Genomic DNA, 21,627 nt, shown 5'->3' on the forward strand with positions numbered 1-21,627 from the left:
AATTCATTAACTAAGGTATAATTGAGGAAACATTGATGTTAAGGAAATCCTTTACAGTTAGAATGCCTGACTTCTTCATCCGTGATTCAGTGTGAATATTTAAATACTTTTTGTATACCAACATTTTAAAATTTAAATTTTGATGCTGTTTACTGCTGATTTGCTCATCTTTCTTCAAGCAAATATAACATAGACTAGCTATTTTGACCCATGCTTTGCTTGGGTTTTGGTGGTGGTGTTGTTTTGTGCGTGTTGTCTCCTTTTCCCTTTCTTCTTTTGTTCGTCTTCTTTGCCTGGTCGCTTTCCAAAATCCCCCAAATTTTTACACCCACAATAAAAGATAACTGCCTGTAGCCCCTGCAGCAACACGAAAAGCCCCCATTATTCAAACAGCACAACCTGTCTATCCCATAAAACTCAATTTTTCCCATATTCTTCACCATGGCAACCAAACGGTAGCCCCAAGCGACTTGCAACCCTCCTCACACCATTGCCTACCCCATTCCCCCCCCCCCCGTGTAAATTTTGGCACCAATCCGACCCCATCTACTGCCCCTTAAATCGTTCCCATCCCAAAATGAGACAAATAACCAAGAAATCAAACAACTTTTTCACATTTCAGCTTTATAGATATTGATTAAGCTTAGGTGTGACTGCAGAAAGGAGAAATATAAGAATATTCGTGCATTTATAAATAGGAAAGAGTATTTTTTATGTTTTTATAGTAGTGATAGCATTTGAGATTTTCAGCTTGATTGCATTAACGATTTTGAGGCCAACCCAACTGTAACACCGCACCCCTCTGGTTCTGTGAATCAATGATCTAAATTAAAATCTTCCGTTAAATTTCATGTTAATTTATATTCCAAACATCAGCTTAATAGTAACAAAGTTATTTTACTAAATTCTTCATTATTTAAAAAATTAATTGCAATTAAAGGCAGTGTATTTCAACAGAAATATTGTAACTAAAGGGTTGACATGCTGATTCCGTTTAATTTAAGCATTTATTAATGGATGAGCTGTTATATCACTTCCCCACATATTTTCTATTTTTATATTACTCATAGTTGGTGTGTATGTAGTAGTTTTAATAATGTACTAGCAGTATCGCCCGGCGTTGCTCGGGTTTATAAGGGAAATAACTATATAAGCATTTTTAGTGAGTTATAGCAAAAAAATGGAATAAAAAACGATGGTAATTTTTTTTAAAATCGTTGACTCATCGTAGACATTTTTAGAGTGTTACTTCCCTTATATAATAGCGAAAAAATGCATTAAAATGGAAAAAATGATGGTACATTTTTTTTTAAATCGTAGACTCATCGTAGACGTGCGCTAATACCCAGAAGGGCTCGATATGAATCACGACTATAAGATACCCAGTTTTGGTTAAACTGCACCGCAAAATGTGGGAGTAGTTAGGAATCTAAATCGTAGGAGACAGACACACAACTTCACTTTTATATATAATATAAAGATTTGTGCAACAACTAAAACATTCGGTTGTGCAAATTGTTTGCACGGGAAACCTACCATGTGTGGCGGTTTTTGCCGTTTTTGTGGATCTGTTTCAGCTTTTTTAGCGATTTCTGTTTTGGCGACTTCAAGCCATGAAGTCATTGTTCTAAAAGAACGCTGGTCTCCTTGACAACGCTTTACAATGTTGATTTCCCTACCCTGCCTTCCCCACAGCTTCACGAGGGAGGGAAGAAGGGGAGGAGCTACACAGGTGCAGGTGTGAGCATGAACGCCAACGCCGCCACCGACAAACGAAAAAATTGGAAGAACCTAGACGACAGCTTCAGCCACCACCACCACCACTACCACCATGACCACCACCACCACTACGCCCATGACCATCACGAAGACCACCACGACCACCACCATCATCACCACCCCCACCACCACCAACAACAACAACACCACCACCACCACCACAAACATGACGAACCACCACCAACAACAACAACAACACCACCACAAACACGACGACCACGACGACCACCATCACCACTACCAGCACCACCGCTGCCACCACCACCGCTACCACTACCACCGCCTCCACCACCACCATAATATGCCTCTGCTCTCTCCTTTTGGCTACTAAATCCATTACCATATTTCACAAGTACTTTTTAAGTAAAAGTTGTGCAACACCTAAAACATTCGGTTGTGCAAATTCTTTGCACGGGAAACCTTCCCTGTGTGGCGTGTTTCCCAATTTTGTAGAATTTGCTTTCGGGCTTTCTTAGCCATTTCTGTTTTGGTGTTTTCAAGCCATGAAGTCTTTACGACGTTGATTTCCTTACACTCCCTTCCCCACAGCTTCACGAGGGAGGGAAGAAGGGGGAGAAGCAACACAGGTGCAAGTGTGAGCATGGATGCCAACTCTGCCGCCAATTAAAAAAATGTGTTAAAATGGAAAAAAATGATGTTAAATTATTTTTTAAATCGTAGACTCATCGTAGACGCGCGCTAATAGCCAGACGGGCTCGATATGAATCACGACTATAAGATACCCGAATTTGGTTAAACTGCACCGCAAAATGTGGGAGTAGTTAGGAATCTAAACCGTAGGAGACAGACACTCACACAACTTCACTTTTATATATATAGATATATTTCATCATCATCATCATCTTTAATGCCTGTTTTCCATGCTCGCATGGGTCAGACAGTTTGACAGGAACTGACAAGTGAGAGGACTGCACCAAGTTCCAATGTTTACTTTGGCATAGTTTCTACAGCTGGATGTCCTTCCTGATGTCAACCACTCCACAGAGTGTACTAGTTGCTATTTACATGGTACCAGCACTAGGAAGGTTACCAAGTTAGTCATTTGTAATGGACTATTAAGTCCAGTAATTGTAGAACTGAGGTAAGAGGTTTAATACCTTGTTTTGTTGTTTGCTTTTTGTTTTGAAAAAAAAAAAGAATAATGTTTTAGAGAAGCAGAAGATCGGCAGGTGTCTTTTGCCTTCTCCCATTCATACCATCCTTTTCATCACTCATTTCATTAATGTTTTTTGTCCAGCCCATGAACTACTCCCTCTGTATACGGCCTTCATGGCCAATAAAATGAAATGAAATAAAGTTAGTCATCCGAGTAGAGGGGAGTAGAACTGAGGAAAGTAGCTTTATGCCAGATGATGAAATGTTAGAGTATGACTGGAGGACAGGAACAAATACCTTGCAGTTGGGGAGATACATGGTTACCCTAGTTAGAAGAGAAGGGGGATGGTGGGGGAAGATATGCCAGGGCATACCCTCAGGGCACAAAAACGTGAATAACAAGGAGTGGCATAGGTGACCAGTTAAGTAATATATTTTTAGTTTGTTTTTATTTTAATTTTCGGAATTACGGAGATGTACTTGCATAGCAAGTGACATGATGCAGCATGGAATTTTGTCACAGTCTCAAAGCGACAAAAATATTTTGGTAAATTAAATTTAAATGTCGAAGTGAATCTAATGGATTTTGTTTGTTTTTAAATGGCTTATAAACACCTTCCATGCTGCAATTGTTTTATTTTGGTGTTCTATGCTAATTTGACAAATTAAACCTGTCTGGCTTACCAATCGTTTGGATACCAACTCACCTGCAACCACCTTTTTAAGTGATCTGAGGATAAATACAAATATCTTGAAACCGTACAGTCTGGTGGTCCCATCGTCTGTTAGAAGACAGTCAGGGTTCACTCCCCTGCTTGCAGTATGTATCGGGTGCAAATTGCATTGACAACCAGCTGGAAGGATCTCCTCCTGGGTTAAAAACAGTAGTAACATTTGTTCCTATGGGACAGCCATGTTGAAATAGCAATAAACATTACTTCTTAGTATAGTTACTACTTTCATATCTTATAGAGATTTCTAACGAGCTACTTCGATTAAATTAAAATCTTCCATCAAAATTTCATGTTAATTTATGTTCCAAATACCAGCTTAAAAAGGGCAAAAGCTATTTTGATAAATTCTTCACTATTTCAAAAATTAACTGAAGCAAATGCTGTGTATTTCAACAGAAATATGGTAACAAAAGGGTTAATTTATATGCTGTTCAGTTTTCTAAAAAAAAAAAAAAATCGTTTTCATATCACACTATGGGATGAAGTTATATCATTTGTGTAAAACAGAGTCAGGGCTGACAAGAGAAAAGACTTCAAGTACAACTGCTATTTACAACTGGTTTATTTACAAGAAAGGTGAAGTGTGCTGCTCTCAGCTACCATCTTAAGCTCTGATAGTGTGGATGCATTGCCTCTGGAGATAGACAGGCACAAAACCTCAGCCAGTGGTGGTGATCAGCCAGTGCTGCTGTGTAGTGGCGTCGAAGAAGAGAAATTTGAAGAGAGTTTTCCCTTTATATAGTTTTTTCCACAACTAGCCTCGTTGTGATCTCGTGCATGGCAAATGGATGCAGGTGAGGTCTCACTCCAGTCTTGGAGATGGCAATGGCTGCTGCAAGATCTCATCCAATATGGCACTGGCTGCTTGTGCTGCTACAAATTAAAAGGAATGCTAAGACTGTTTGTGTTTTATTATTTGGAGATGGAGAAACAATGGGTTAAAACCTGCTGAGGATCATAGCAACTGATAATCTTTCCATGGCAAACAAACAACCTGGAAGGGGACATGGAAGATTTTAAGCTTCTATAGAATAATTTAACCGAATAAAATACCAGTTGAATTCTGGGGTTGATTTAATATAGGGAAAGTTTATGAAAAAAACAAAAGACAAAGACAGGTGGTGTACAAAACAAACAGATGTATCAGTATAACGCTCAGGAATAGAAAAAGTATTTTACGTTTCAAGCCTACGCTCTTCTACAGAAAGGGACACAGAAAAAACAAGGAGAGAGAAAAATGTGTGTAGTGGCTAACGATTTATCATGGCGACTGAATTAATAGTCCTCTACTGCAGTGTTTCACATAGTGAGGGGTATACTGCAAAGACTTAAAAAGATGGTGGGTAAACTGCAAGGTGTGATAAAACTAAGATGGTTTTTAAACTTTTTAAACCTGTCAAATGCCACAACAAAGAAATAATTACATGGTTGCAAACTCTGTTTTGTCTTTTCATTGATAAACAGTGGGAGGGGCCTAAAGTTTCACTAAGTTCTTTTTTTCTTTTTCTTTTTTTTTTCTGGTGGGGGGGCCCTGATATTTGTCAGTTTAAGAACCACTACTGTAAAGCATCCTAAAACTGAGTGGAATTTCTACAATTGAAGAGTTATGATTACTGGGCGGTCAAATATGAAGAGTGAAATCTGGTTTGTATGCACCGGAAAGCATTGCAGACGTTAGAAAGAATAGATTCGACTGTTAAAATGGCGTCATCATGTGATCCGTATGTTGACAATTTACATGCTTGTTTCCATAACTAATATTTTTGATTTATGTTCTTTATTTTATTTTGCTCCTGAAATCGTGTTATTCTATGTTGCATTCATTTCCCCCTACTTTTTTTTTTTTTTTTGGCTACTCACTTGTCAGCCAGTTAAGAGATTCTCAAGTCGAATGTTGTTATAATGTAAGCAAGTTCTCTGCAGGACAGTTGTCTTTCGGACAGGAATTCTGTTTCGATAGATAAGTAAAAAAGAAGATCATGCAGATAACAGAGTATCTGACTAAACTGCTTTGTAATTTTTAATTTCTTTTCTAATCTACTGAAATTAGTACGAGCGTCGTCCCATTCGACTAGAATCCTCTCATTGTTTACTTGCGTTTTCTTGCACTCGTCGACTTGCAGTTGTTGTTTAATAAGAGCATCAACTGCATTGCTCTCAGCAATCTTGAAGAGCTCTCGAGATGGCCATTGACACAACAAGTCCTTTCTTCAGACCTAACTATAAAAAAAAAAAAATAATAAAATGCTGTGCTGCGAAAAATTGAATACACTCCTCCTCTTGTGTCCCATCAAACGAAATCACTTTTGTAGTTAGATGTTTATCACGTCACAAAGTAATAATAATCGTCGTATTATTTTGTTTTTTTTTCCCCGTTCGAAATAAAAATAGTAAATATTCGACATTTCTTCTACTGAGTATATTGCAAAAACAACATTTTAGTAAGTTTTAATTCCTTGTTATCTTCATTGTAACTAGTTATTCTTCATCAAAGTAATGTGCCGGCTAATGTTGACAGGCCAGCATCAAAGTTTTTTTTTGTAGCATTGTGCAGATGTGCTACCTGCGTAAAACTGGGCGTTAACACGTGTGTGTGCATTTCTGCAAAACTGGTGTTCTTACCTGCGTATTTCTGGAGATAATAACAAGTACATTCATGTTTGCTGAATCGCTTTCTTTCTATTTTAAACGCCAGCGAAATACGTTCCGTCATAAAACACCGATAACGAGGAGGGCGATAGAATTGCATCGTCAATAGAATAATTAGATCTGATCACGTAATTGTCTCGTTTCGATCTCTTTTATTCATATCAAAAATGAAAAGAAAATCAACAACACACATGTAACCTTTAATATTATAAGAAGATACTGATATATATATATATATATATATATATATATATATATATATATATATATGTATATTGCAGGCACCATTTAATTAAGTGGCTTGTTTTAAATGAAATATAGATGTCTGTTTAATTGCATAGAAACACATGGATATACGTGCATTGAAAATAAGCGGTACTTAAGAAAGCAAATGAAAATTTTAATGAATAACAACTTTCTGGTATTGAATTGTTATGCCTTGCTATTTATGTCTATGACGGACACCAAACTCTGCTGCCACGCCTTCTCTGTTTACTGTCGCTTATTACCGAACTCATTGAGTACGTGTGATTTTGTTACTATATATATATATTTATATATACATATATATAAGTGTGTGTGTGGGTGTACCTGTACGTAAGTGTGTACCTGTGTGTGTCTCAGAGACATCTTTCGTCACTAATAACAAGGCTTGTGGGAGTGAGATCGCCGAGTTAAGCGATAACGTCGTCAAACTACACGGTTGCGTAAGGCCGTATGATTACTTGTTTTATAAACCCACCTGACCATTCTGTTGATGCAATAGTAATTGACTACACGGGGTCGCAACTACAAATACAGCTTTGTCTGGTATTAGGGACTCAAGTTTGTACCCGAATTACCCTTGAAAACTCACTATGTACTTGAGGGCAAGTCTGTTGGTTAGTGTGTTTCCTATTTCGTATATTAATATACTGTTTCCGGCATTATCTTGTTTTTTATGATATATTTCTTTACTTTGTTTTAGGTTTTCATTCTGTTTGCGTTCTATGATGACATACTGTGTCGTACAATATTATTTGATAATACAATGTTGTTATGCGATGTTATGCCGTGGCGTAATGTTGTAGGTGTATTTAGCCCCGAGTCGGTATTGACCGAGCAAGACCTGTGATCAAAGACGCCTCGGGTGTAACCATCCTGTATTTTTATACATCAAGAACCATATTATTCAATGTACCCTTCTTTATTTAAAACAGTAAGGTGTACATCGAAAGCGGTTTGGCTACTATTTTTTGTAGGTTGAGTGACTGCGTAGAAGCACTAGCGTTTGGTTTTTCAGACAATGGTATTGTAAAATATATATATACAAAAAATTGACTGTGTTGCCTGAATGTCAGAATGTATCGTGTTACTGAATGTCATACTGTACTGTCTGAATGTCATACTGAACTGTGTTATAGTATTATGTCATACTCTCTGTGTTATAATGATATACTATACTTTGTGCTATATGATGTCATACAGTCTGTGTTACCTGTATGTAATACTGTACTGTGTTGTGTTATATGGTGTCATAACTGTACTGTGATCCCTGGATGTAATACTGTGCTATGTTGTGTTATATGATCACTTACTGTACTGTGTTGCCTGAATGTTGTACAGTGTGTTGTCTAAATCCTATACTCTATTGTTATATGGTGTCATACAGTAGTGCTGTGTTGTCTAAATCCCATACTCTAATGTTATATGGTGTCATACTGTAGTACTGAAGTACTGTGTTTTCTGAATGTTGTGTAGTTTAATGTCATACTGCATTGTGTTAGCTAAATAACATATGTACTAAGTTACTGAATGTCGTAGTGTACTATGTTATCAAAATATAAAACCAAATTTTGTTGAGTGAATGCCATACCAAACAGTGTGGTCCAACTGTCATACCATACTGTGTTATCTGAATATCATACTGTATTGTTTTGTCTATACTGTGATTTATGTATTGTTTTGTCATATAGTATGATATCTATTTGTACTAAGATGTTTGTTGTTGGACTTTGTTGTCAGAACATCTTATTGTGCCACATGTAAATGTTATATGGTACTGCATTACCTGATTATCATGTTTTGCTATGTTGTGTGAATGTTGTCTGTACTCATCATCCTTGTCATTTAATATTCACTTTTCCATGCTTGCATGAGTCAGATGGAATTTGTCAAGATAAACTTTCTATGGCTGGATACCTTTCCTCTCACCATCCCTCACCTGTTTCCAAGCGAGGTAATATTTGCACATAGTCAAACACGTTTTTCACAGAAGACTCATTTACAACCATCACATGATGTCTAGACAAGAGTACATACACACATACACAGATATACAGATCTCTCTTACTGAGGTAGACATGTACCTTTTTTTACTGCAAGACCTCTATTTCTTATTTCTTTATTGCCCACAAGGGGCTAAACATAGAGGGGACAGACAAGGACAGACAAAGGGATTAAGTCAATTACATTGACCCCAGTGCGCAACTGGTACTTATTTAATCAACCCCGAAAGGATGAAAGGCAAAGTCGACCTCGGTGGAATTTGAACTCAGAACGTAACAGTAGACGAAATACCTATTTCTTTACTACCCACATGGGGCTAAACACAGAAAGGACAGACAAACGGATTAAGTCGATTATATCGACCCCAGTGCGTAACTGGTACTTATTTAATCGACCCCGAAAGGATGAAAAGCAAAGTGGACCTCGGCGGAATTTGAACTTAGAACGTAGTGGCAGACAAAATACCTTTAAGCATTTCGCCTGGTGTGCTAACATTTCTGCCAGTTTACCGCCTTATTCTTGCAGTTCACCTGCAAGACCTCTATTTCTGCCCCACTACTCATACTCTAGCCTCTCATCTGGCACAAATCCACCTTCCTCAATATTATCCCCGCCACCCAGTTAAAGGGTCTTGTCTTGTAAATTATTTGGTGACCTCCCTGCTACTGGTGCCATGTAAAAGGCACCCAGTACACTCTCTAAAGTGGTTAGCATTAGGAAGGGCATACAAGTATAGAAACCATACCAAAACAGACAGTGGAACTTGACACAGTGATCTGACTTGCCAACTCCTGTCAAACCATCCAACTCATGCTAGCATGGAGAATGGATGTTAAATGATGATAGTGATATATGTTGAGTTTCTTTCAGTTTCTAGCTATCACGTCCACTCACAGGGCTGTGGTTGGCCCTGGGCTATTGTAGAAGGCATTTGCCCAGGGTGCCATATAATGGAACTGAACCCAGGATCACATGGTTACCTGAGCCTATTGTGTTGTGTAAATATCATATAGTGTCAAAATGCATCATCCAATATCCTGTTGCTTGCTGTCATATTTTAATAATCCATGATACTGAAGTTATAAGTTCTAGCTGTAAAACCAAATACCATTCAATTTAAAATAGAGCCACTTAAGCTAAGTAGATAAGGAAAATAATTATATGTGTGTGTCTGTGTGATTGTGTATATACACGATCATCATTCTTTATCATCTAATGTCCACTTTTCTGTGTTTGCATGGGTCAGACGGAATTTTCTGAGGCATATTTTTCTATGGCCAAATGCCCTTCATGTTACCAACTCTCATTTGTTTCCAAGCAAGGTAATATTTCACCATAACCAGACATGTACATTATTTACAATTGATGGATATTTGTCCTCATCTTGTTTGTTGTTGACACAACGTTTTGGCTGATATACCCTCCAGCCTTCGTCAGGTGTCTTGGGGAAATTTCGAACCTGGTTTCTCATTCCTAAGGTATTTCCCCAAGACACCTGATGGAGGCTGGAGGGTATATCAGCCGAAACGTTGTGTTAACAACAAACAAGATGAGGACGAATATCCGTCAATTGTAAATAATGTCCATAATACCTCATCTTTTAAATATAGAACTGTATAACCAAACATGTTTTTCATACAAGACTAGAAACAAGCAGCATTATTTGTATGATAGTGATGCTCATCTACAGCCATTGCATGATGTCAGGGCAAGAGTGCACAAACACATATGTAGGGTCCTTTCAGTTTCTAGCTACTAAACCCACTCACATGACTTAGGTCAGCTTGTAACTATAGAAAAGACACTTGTCCCAGCTGACATGGGATGTACATCTTAGTCTTAATAATAACTTAATTCCTTTTGAATGCTACTGTTAAAATAGAATTAAAAAATGGATGTAGAAATAATAGAAAATTGATATGATGGAAAATAAAAAGCAAAAATGAAAAATGTATTACTAGAGAGCAAGCTAAAGTGGAGAGAATGGAATGGGAATGATTATTAAACTTGGAATGCAGTTAATAAAAGTTGGTATAGGGGTCCAATATGCATACATGTTTATGTGGGTGTGTGTGTGTGTGTATGCACACCAGTCATGTACATTAAGCTGATGTAGAAAGTGGGAAGAAGAAACTGCTCTTGAATGTGGGAAGGTAGGGTGTGTTTTATGGTCTACCTTGTCTGACAATTTGTTAAGGTCTAGTTACATAATAAATGCTTACCAAAATGTCTGCATTTTGCAACATCTCAGACTTAGTAAAATTGTGTTCAGTATCATGCAGGTTTTTAAGGATTCAAAGAACATATTTTTTTTATTTCTGTTCTTATAATGTCTTGACTTTTTCGCTTATGTTTGGAAGCCCTTTGTTTTACTTGACAGATATAACTGGATAATTTCTTTCTCATTTTTCCTTTCAGTGTTTTTAAAAGAAAACTTATGATTGTAATATTTGTTTAAACCTTCCCTCAGTCATGTCTGTAGTGTTTATGTGCACCATTGAGGTGGATTGGTTTGGTAAAGATAACCTTCACTTCATATATACTGGCTTCAGTTTCATAAGTCATATTGAATGGGTATATGTTGGTGGTCTTCCATGTACAGCTGGCGATATTTTTTTTTCATATGGGTGATATTTGATATGATGGTTTTTATGTTAGCTGTGCAACTGCAACTAAAGATTATGTCACTTGAATAATTGTTTATATTAATAGTTAACCCTTTTGAGACATGGTGTTTTGGTATGTATAGCCAAAATCACCCACATTTTCTCTCTATTGAGATACATCTATTGAAAGAGGATCTCTGATTTTAGCTATTTCACTTCAAAACCAACCATTCACAGCATTTGTTCCATCAGGCCAATGGATTGCTCCCAAAGTCCTTTCAGTTTGTATCACTTGGGCCGATCAATCAACCTGGGTGACTCAAGAGGGTTAATGAGGAAATGCAAACAATTAAAGCAAGAAATTTCTTGGCAATGCAAAACATGCTTTATATATGTGTGTGAGAGTATGTGTTTTATTCACACTTAATAAGAATTTTAATTAGAATATTCCATTGATATATTACTTATTGTACAACTCACACTTACTTGGTTCATCTGGCTATTAAGAGGTACCAAGTGTTGGGACAACTTGTTGCTTTATGTAACTGGTAAATATTTTGTTGTTTTGTAGTGCTGTGTTTGAATCCTGTTTGATGTTTTCTAAGAAAGTGCAAGACTCCACCAGGCTAAATGCTTTCTTACTCACCACTTAAAAGTACCCCAGTGACTTAGTAGATTATGTAACTTATCATTATCATGTATACTATTATGTGTATAAATGCAAGTAGGTTTTAGTGTTATTTAGTCACAGGCTGTTTCCTGGACAAAAGGGTCCATGACTGAAATCATTCTAACCTTGACCATTTCATTTTCTGTTTTCCAACATATCTTTTTTTATACAGAACATTTATTTGTTATCTCCAGCAGATCCTATGACCACATGGTGGTTCCCTGTTGACTCATAGCATTAGTACCTACTTAAGTATTACTTAAAAAATCATACTAGGTTATTGCTGTTAGCATTGTTTCAAATGTACATCTAGATCAAGATCTTCTGCTTAAACTGTCCATCATATTGAAATAAAGAGTAACAAGATGTGGCTGTACGTAGATGAAATGGATTTGCTTATGTATATTTCATTTGTGGGTCTGTGTATATGTTAATAGTGTTGTAGTTGTTTGTTTGGTCCTAGATCAGGCCAGATGTAGCAGACCTATGATGAATGGAATTCTAGTCGTGACTATCTCATATTTCATTGAAACATAGGGTTTCTAAAATTACATTATTTGGCTGCTGTGTCTAGTAGGTCGAATGACCTATTATCATGTGGCTAAAAATGTTATTCATGACCATGTGGCTTCTGCTTTGGTGCTTTACACTGCACTTTGTGCAAGAGTCCAGCTATTACCTTGAGAGCTGAAGTTGGTAGACAGAAACTATGTCAAAAATTGTTATATGTATGTGTGTGTGTGTGTGCATACATGCACACACGCATGCGTGCACACACACACACACACACACGTAACAATCTTCCAAAAAATTTGCTCTCTGCCAGCATCACCTCAATAGGCAAACAATTGTGATGTTGAACCTCCTTGTTATAAACAGATAGCATATAAACAGATATATATATAGTTTCAAAAGTTAAACATATATATATATGTATGTGTGTGTGTGTGTAGCAGACCTATGATGAATGGTATTCCAGTCGTAACCATCTCATATTTCATTAAGACATAGGGTTTCTAAAATTACATTATTTGGCTGCTATGTCTAGTAGGTCGAATGACCTATTATCATATGGCTAAGAATGTTATTCATGACCATGTGACTTCTGCTTTGGTGCTTTGCACTGCACTTTGTGCAAGTGTCTGGCTAAACAATTAACTAGTAAACAAAATAAATATAAACAAGAAATTGATATTGATAAAAAAGCATAAGATTACTTTATATCAAAATAATAATAGATAACCAATTCTATGTTATCTCACAAACCAAAGAAAAACACGAGTACTCAGAAAGCAGCGCAAACCTCCGCCAAGGTAACACCAATGTCTCTCAAAGATTAGCCAGGGATGATTTTTAAAATGAGATATCTAAAACAAGCTTGACTGCTCTCACAAATGAGAATACTAAAAAAGAACCCAACCACTCTCAAAAATGAAGTAAAAAAAAAGGAAAATAATCACAAATCCTTGTCTGGTACCAGATTGATCCCAAAATTCTAATCAGTTCGTGCCAGTCACAAGGCCAAACATCCCTGAAAGTTTCATCTGATTCCATCCAGTGGTTCTTGAGATATCTTGTCCACAGACAAATAAACAAACAATGCCTGAAAACAATACTTCTGCCTTCGAAGGCGGAGGTAATAAAAAATAACCAATTTACAATTGTAATGATCACTACAATGATAACAACATAATTCATAAAAATTGTGTACATGCTCATTCCATTAGCTATAAAAAATCTAAAACAGATTATAGTGTACCTATAAATATAAATCACCCTGATAAATCTAATAAAATATAGTTTATTATTCCCTATGCTATACAAATTAAAACTAATATATTAAATCTATATTCAAAGCCATCCATAAACACTAACAGTGATAATAGATACAATGAAATAATTAACCATAAAACTATTAATATTGGTTTTAGCCTAGCATCTAACTTATTTACTGTTATATCATGTCAACAATAAGAAATTAATAAATTCTACAATCATAGAAATGTTAATAATAATAAATAAGGCGGCGAGCTGGCAGAAATGTTAGCATGCCAGACAAAATGCTTAGTGGTATTTTGTCTGTCTTTATGTTCTGAGTTCAAATTTCGCCGAGGTCAACTTTGCCTTTCATCCTTTCAGGGTCTATAAATTAATTACCAGTTGCATACTGGGGTTGATCTCCCCAAAAATTTCGGTCCTTGTGCCTAGAGTAGAAAAGAATAATAATAATCCTAATAACACCCTTGAACTTAAAATACATGTTCCAAATTCTAATAACTCAAATAATTGCTTACATATATATCCCAATAATAGAACCTTAACAACTAATACTAACACTACTAATATATATTCCTCATCTAATACAGCCACATATAACAACATTTATGAAAATTGTGATTGTAGAGTTAAAAATTGTAAAGTTTAAGAATTCATGTAAAGAAAAAGTGTTGTATATCAATGGACTGTTATAAGTAGGAAAAAATATATTTTATATTGGCTCAACAGAAAATACTATTAAGACTAGAGTGGCAAATCATTTTGAAACTTTTAAGAATAGAAAGAAAGCTAATTCCACTGGATTAAGTAAATTTACATGGGAATTAAAAGATAATAATATTAAATTTGATATTAAATGAGACATCATTACTTCTGCACTGGCTTACAAAGTCAATAATTAAAAATGTTTTTCTTTGTATAACTGAGGCTATTTTTTTTATTATTTCATCTAAGAATACCCTACTTAATCTAAGAAATGAGAAAAGTATTTCCTGTATTCATGCGGGAAAATATGTATTTTCCAAATTTAAATAATTGTTTTATTATCTCTCTCACTGGAATACCTGTATGTTCACTTTGAATCCCTAGCGCCACAATATAAATTACCTCTCCCATAATCACTACCTAATTAAACCACCTTTAATATTAATTTCTTCTTCTACTACATATCTATTACACCAGTGCAGCTTTATCCTTCGACAATGACAAGTCTCTAACTAAATCATTTAACTCTCCTTGAGAAAATTTCTGTGGTACATCTTTTCAATCATGATTTCACGATTAAAATCGTGAAATCTGCACCCACTTCAGTGTCTTCGACAGCAGTAATATTTTCTTCAGGAAATACATCTTTGTCAGACATCTGAAGGCCATTTCTGGTGGTATTGGAATAAAAAGATCATCATCGTTGTGTGGTACTGGTCTTCTTGCTGATCCAAGTTGGGATACACAATCTTATGCTTGGTCTTTACAATAAACCCACATACATTATTAACGTTGCAGAAATAACAGTCCATGAAATGATCCTTTGGCTCTCCCCATATAAGTATTGCAAATGGCATTGCTCTCTTCCCCTAATTGAGTCAATCCCTTAGTCCATTTGAACAAGCTGAGCAGATGATGTGCGGGTCCCAACTCTTATCTTGATCCCCAGGAGAGCAGCCAAAGTATAACTGGTAGATCTTGCAATGGCACATTGCTGAGTTTTGGTGGTAAATGATTTCACTTGTAATGGCACGTTGCTGAGTTTTGGTGGTAAATGAACCACAGACATGACAAAATATATCAGGACTATTCTTGCAATGCCTTGACATAGAATTTACCTGTATAAGATGTTTATGTGTAGCAATACTGCTGATGGGAGTTATATACCTCTCTTATTTCATCAGAAAAACTGTGCCTGATAGAAGGAAACTGATGACATTTTTAAAACCTGCAGACAAAACTACATATAAAACACCATATAATATCCCTGATGAAAATTGGCTGTTGACCTTTGTAATTAATCATAGTCATGGCCGATGCCAGTGCCATCTGACTGGCACATAAAAAGAACTGTTTGAGCGTTGGACCTCATGGAGGCAGTGACAGGTAACTGAGACCTTTGGCGATATACCATGCTTGTATAGACCTGTGAAGCAAAGTGAGATCATAGTCGTGGCTGGTGTCATGTCAGTGGCACATAAAAAGCATCCACTATACTCTTGGAGTGGTTGGCGTTAGGAAGGGCATCCAACTGTAGAAATCTTGCCAAATCAGATTGGAACCTGGTGCAGCTCTCTGGCTTACCAGTTTTCAGTCGAACTGTCCAACTCATGCCAGTAGGGAAAGCGGACGTTAAATGATGATGAACTGAGTAGTCTGGCAAAAGTGACCGAAAGAATAAATACCAAACTGGAAAAAATATAACTACTGGGTTTGTTTTTTCAACTAAAACTTTTAAGGTGGTGCCCCAGCATGGTTGCAGCCAGTGAGTGAAGCAAGTAATGGGTAAAATATGGATATATGTTAAACAGGTATAAATGACTGTATCAGATTGAATCAGAACAACATAGGTAAGAAATGTGTGTGTAATGATAGCGATATACTCACCATTATGGATATCCAGAAGAAAGAGGCATGAAAATGTTCATAAGAAGTTGTTGAATGACAAAAATTGTTACAGTAGAGAGGGACTATTCTAGGTAAAGTCAACACAAAGAGCAGCTATTAAAACTGACGACCTTATTGTTGAAATGAACATTAACCTTTTTGTTACCAACCCAGCTGAAAACAGATCTGGATCTGAGTACAAATGTCTTATTTTCATAAGTTTTGAAAATTAAAATCTTCCACCAAACCTGAGTCACAATTTATGTTCCTAACACTAGCTTAATGATAACTAAGTTATTTTGCTAAATTCTTTGTTATATTTAAATTAATTGAAAGATATACAGAGCACCTTAACAGAAATACAGTAATGAAAGTGTTAAACCTTTTACAGTTAAACTAGCCATATCCATCCCAAATATTTGACCTGTTTTATGTTCAAACTGGCCAGATCTGACCTTTGACTCCTACCCTATAAAATGCTCATTGAAATTGAGTAGCATCCTGTTTGCCGGGTGGCTGGGTAATTCAGTCATTTATATGCCATGGAAAGTAGGTTAAGCTCTGGCCTTATGAATCCTGGGGCTCATAACACAACTATCCCTGCCAAAATGCACATTGAAATCGCACAACTACGAGATAATGTATGATCAATTCAAAGCAGTGTGAATAAATAAACATTACATTTGACAGAATAATCTGATTGCTAAAGGGTTAAGAATATGCAGGCAGGGCAAACAGCTGAACCATCAAGGATAGTTGCTTGGGATAAGTGTGTCATAAGATCCAGGATTCATAAGGCCAGAGCTTAACCCACTTTCCATGGCATGCAAATGACTGAAATTACAACCCATCTTTCATCTCCCAAACAGGATGCTGGTCAATTATAAAATTGATTATGATTTTTTTAATACAATCAGAAGGTCATAAATTTGAGGAGAAAGTGCATAATTAGATCAATTTCATCCTCCTTTCATTATTCTATTGGTTCTGCTTTTGATTAATCTCCAAAGGATAAAAATGCAAAGTTGGTCCTGGTGGAATTTAAACTTTTAACATTAAAGATACACATCTAAGCACTGCAAAGCATTTTATCTGTTATTTTACTGATTCTGCCAATTCAATCCTTAATAGCAATAGTAGTAATGATGATGATGGTGGTGATGGTGATGGTGGTGGTGATGATAACTGTTGGGACCACATTTTATGAATTTTCTTATTTATATTTGAATGTACAAATTTATACATCCTCTTAACATCATTTCATTATTACATTAAAGATTTTTTAGACATAACTGAAGTTGTTTAAAGTGTATCACCCAAATGCACAAGTTCCATTAAAGCAGGTTAATATTACAGATATTAATAAGGTGGCAAGCTGGCAAAATTGCTATTGTATCAGGTTGAATGCCTAGCAGCGTTTTGTCCATTATTATGTTCTGAGTTCAAATTCGCCAAGGTCTGACTTGCCTTTCATCCTTCAGGGATGATAAAATAAGTACCAGCTGCATACTAGGGTCAATGTAATCAACTTATTCCATCACCTGAACTTGCTGGCCTTGTGCCAGAATTTGAAATCGACGCTACAGATGTTAAACGCAGCATGCAGCAGAACCGTTACTGTGCTGGGGAAAATGCTTAGTGGCATTTTGTCCATCATTACGTTTTGAGTTCAAGTTCTGCTGAGGTCGACTTCGCCTCTTATTCTTTCAAGGTCAATGAAATAAGTACCAGTTGTTCACTAGGGTTGATGTAATTGACTGCCTTCATTCCCCCGCAAACATTTTCCGGCTTTGTGGCCCTATAGTAGAAAGGAATCTTATAGATGTTAAGAATCATGGTGCGATAGACAGTAGAATGCCTTACTAAGCACTTGTGAGGTTAGTATTGAGGCTTAAGTTCCAACATGTATCAGTTGATTTTGCCCTAAGGATCAAAAAATAAGTACCACTCAAATACTGTGGGTGATTGATTAGCTATACTTATCCTACCAAATTTTTTGGCAGCCTCATATCAATGCTAGAAACCATTATTAAAACATAGATTTCTTAGTTCAGTTTGAGTTAAAAATCTCACCTTGCTGACAGTTTTGTGTTTTGATGTGATTTGTCATTGTGTTTAACCCTTGGCAGGCCTGATGAAGTAATCTTGATCAAAATTTTTCTCTTTTTATTTGAGTATACGTATTTTGGACTACGTTATCCAATGTATCTGTTTTATATGTAGTCAGATGTGAGTTGAGGGTGATTGGTTGCTAATTCTAGCGAGTTGAACAATCTCATAGTAGCTACTTCATTAGCTCATGAGTTGACGTTTTTCTTAACAGACAGGATGTCTTAATATCAGAGAAGCTGAGTTAATCTCCAGCATACTCTGCTTGTTATACAGGACAGCATTCCTAATTAGATGCTGAACACAGCCATCAATGATGCCAAAAGAATTTGCCTAACTTGCTTCAGTCAACAAACTTCAAAATTCCAACCTCCCCATATCCCATCACTGCTCCAAATAGTTCTCACTATGTCAGTTTATGTGTTGATTAAACCATTGACTCACAAGAGATGAATAAATGATGTAAATGCGAATAGCTTTGACAGAGTAAACATTAAAAAACATATTAACTTTATGTTAAACAGACCTTGAGCTTTCAGCTACTGTGAAGTTGTTATTCAGTAAAAGTAGTATGCTACAAAAGATTAGAGTGGGCTACATATGACACCTAACTGCTTGAGTAAGGGGAGATGTTGATTTTAACAGTGCTGATATGGAAGAATGACTATGCAGGGAATTATTATATTCCTCAACTCTTAATGGATCATTCAAGCTTCCTAAAGACTTGTCTTTATGTGTATTGTCTTGTGAGGAAGTTAGGCTGCCAAAGTACATTCTTCTCTACGTTATTGACATGGGTTGGAAAATGCTTGTTTGAGTAGTGGTATGTGAGATTAACCTTTTGCTAGTAACTGTCAGAAGCTGCTTTAGTTCATCATCATCATCATTTAATGTCTTTTTCCATGCTGGTATGGAACTGCAGGGTTGACAGGAGCGGTCAGCTAGAGAGCTGCCCTGGCTCTCTCAGTTCTTTGGCATGGTTTACAGCTGGATGCCCTTCCTAATGCCAACCATTTTACACAGCTCTCGGCAAAGGTGCATTATGTGACACTGGCATGAGTGCTTTTTATGTGGCACCACGCACCCCTGGGCTTAATACATAAGGAATGCTCAGCTGCTGTGATATAAAAAACCACATTTTTTGTTGTTTTTTTGTTTGAGTATTCATATTTAAAATCTATCTTAATTTTATGTGAAACACTTTAAATAAATTGTTTCAAACTACACCTTGATTAAAGAGAGGTCAGACACCTTACTAAATTCCTCCAAATTCTTGATTATTTTAAAGTTTTATTGAAATACATAGGCGCATTATTTCTTGAGAAATATGGTCAGAAAAGATTTTAAATAGATCGAACTTGTATCATAGATTTATATCATTTGGTTATCCCGAGCTTTCCACTTCTCTACAACTGTCTGTTTTGTAACTTATCAGTCATATGTTAAACACAAAAGACAGGGCTTCTTCTGTAAGTTCAGTGATCCTATGTCTAGTTATGTAAAAATGTATGTACGTACGTGTGTGGTGTGTGTGTGGGAGAGAGAGAGGAACTGCATTTATCATCTATCTTTTACTTGTTTCAGTCATTTAGCTGTAGCCATGCTGGGGCACTGCCTTGAAGAATTCAGTCAAACAAATCTCCTCTAAAGTTGACATAACACCAACACTGGTTATTCAAGTGATAGAGTTAGCAAATCAAAGACACACGATATATTACATATATATGGCAGGTTTCCATACAGTTTCTCTCTACTCTAAACCAATCCACTCACAATGCATTGATTGGCTTGGGGCTATAGTGGAACACACTTGCCATTCTGTGAGAACTGAACTTGAAACTGGGTAATTGCAAAGCAAGCTTCTTAATTTCACAGTCTTGCATGCACCTATTCACCTAATCCATAGAAATTCATAGAAAAGTTTGATAAGACCAATTGCCGTAAGGTATGGTAATTGACTTCATTAAACTTCTTTTAAGCAATAATTTAACATGAAAAATTGGCTTCTTTGTGCACATACTAATCCTTTCTACTAAAGGCACAAAGCCTGAAATTTTTGGGGAGGGGACTAATTGATTACATCGACCCCAGTGCTTCACTGGTACGTAATTTATTGACACTGAAAGGATGAAAAGCAGAGCCGACCTCGGTGTATTTGAACTCAGAACGTAAGGCAGATGAAATACTGCAAAGCATTTTGCCTGGTGCGTTAACGATTCTGCCAATTCACCACCTTAATAATAATAATAATAATAATATAATAATCCTCATATGAGCATAATAATAATATATAACTAGAATAAAATGGGAAGACATAAATTGTTACTCTTTTCTGCTATTAGTGGAAAAATTCTGTTTGATACTCTCTAAGTTGTTTGATGTATATATAAACAGTTTAGGTACAGGAGTGGCTGTGTGGTAAGTAGCTTGCTTACCAACCACATGGTTCCGGGTTCAATCCCACTGCATGGTACCTTGGGCAAGTGTTTTCTACTATAGCCTTGGGCTGACCAACGCATTGTGAGTACGTTTGGTAGAAGAAACTGAAAGAAGCCTGTCGTATATATATATGTATGTATGTGTGTGTATGTGTTTGTGTGTCTGTGTTTGTCCCCCCCAACATTGCTTGACAACTGATGCTGGTGTGTTTACATCCCCATAACTTAGCAGTTTGGCAAAAGAGACTGATAGAATAAGTACTACTAGCTTACAAAGAATAAGTCCTGGGGTCGATTTGCTCAACTAAAAGCAGTGCTCCAGCATAGCCACAGTCAAATGACTGAAACAAGTAAAAGAGTTTATATAATTCAGAAAAAGGTTGTATTTGTTCTTATTGCTAAAAATATAAATAGTACAAACTAAAAAGGTCACCTGTTGCATGACAGGTCTTTTGCACATTCTTTTGTGTGGTCTTATTTTTCTTAATATCATCCTTGTATTATGTAATGGACAAGAACTACATAAAAAAATATATTTTCATTTGTCTTACAATGAAATGGTGTATGCAATTGAAGCAGTGTTAAATTAAAATAGATATATGTATCATACTAGTATGTCTATTAGAGATTTAATCTCAGACAAAAAATAACACAGTAATTTGCCTATCAACATTGCATGTATATTATGTATGACAAATAGGTGTCTATTCTGATTTAATACTGCTTCAATTGCTTACAGTGGATTGTTTATTCAACTTGGCAGCTATTCACAATACCAGTGAATGTATTATTCACTGTTTACTACATCAGAGGCAACAAATCTTATTTAGGTATGTGGCTGATCGCAAGTACATATCATTGATGAGGCCCAGAAAGCCAAAATGCCTCTG

The 21,627-nt window shown here is 36.3% G+C and overlaps 1 protein-coding gene across 7 annotated transcripts in view; it reads left to right on the forward strand.

The window, feature by feature from the left end:
- The window catches only part of LOC115231491, a 61,251-nt gene that overhangs the window by 16,747 nt on the left and 22,877 nt on the right, over nucleotides 1–21,627 (forward strand). The window contains exon 1 of one of the 7 annotated variants that reach the window (XM_029801509.2): nucleotides 5,196–5,350. The exons of 1 other annotated variant lie outside the window; for it this stretch is intronic. In XM_029801509.2, the coding sequence (XP_029657369.1) occupies nucleotides 5,280–5,350 (71 nt within the window). In that variant the 5' untranslated portion in view covers nucleotides 5,196–5,279. Of the gene's footprint in view, nucleotides 1–5,195; nucleotides 5,351–5,907; nucleotides 6,020–6,561; nucleotides 6,654–6,684; nucleotides 6,800–6,901; nucleotides 7,160–9,400; nucleotides 9,545–21,627 lie in introns of those variants that run through there. 5 more of the 7 variants (XM_036500110.1, XM_036500106.1, XM_036500112.1 and 2 more) reach the window with 5 other exon arrangements.

The sequence above is a fragment of the Octopus sinensis genome, unplaced genomic scaffold, assembly GCF_006345805.1.
Source record: "Octopus sinensis unplaced genomic scaffold, ASM634580v1 Contig18646_ERROPOS438955, whole genome shotgun sequence".
NCBI classification, from domain to species: Eukaryota; Metazoa; Mollusca; class Cephalopoda; order Octopoda; family Octopodidae; genus Octopus; species Octopus sinensis.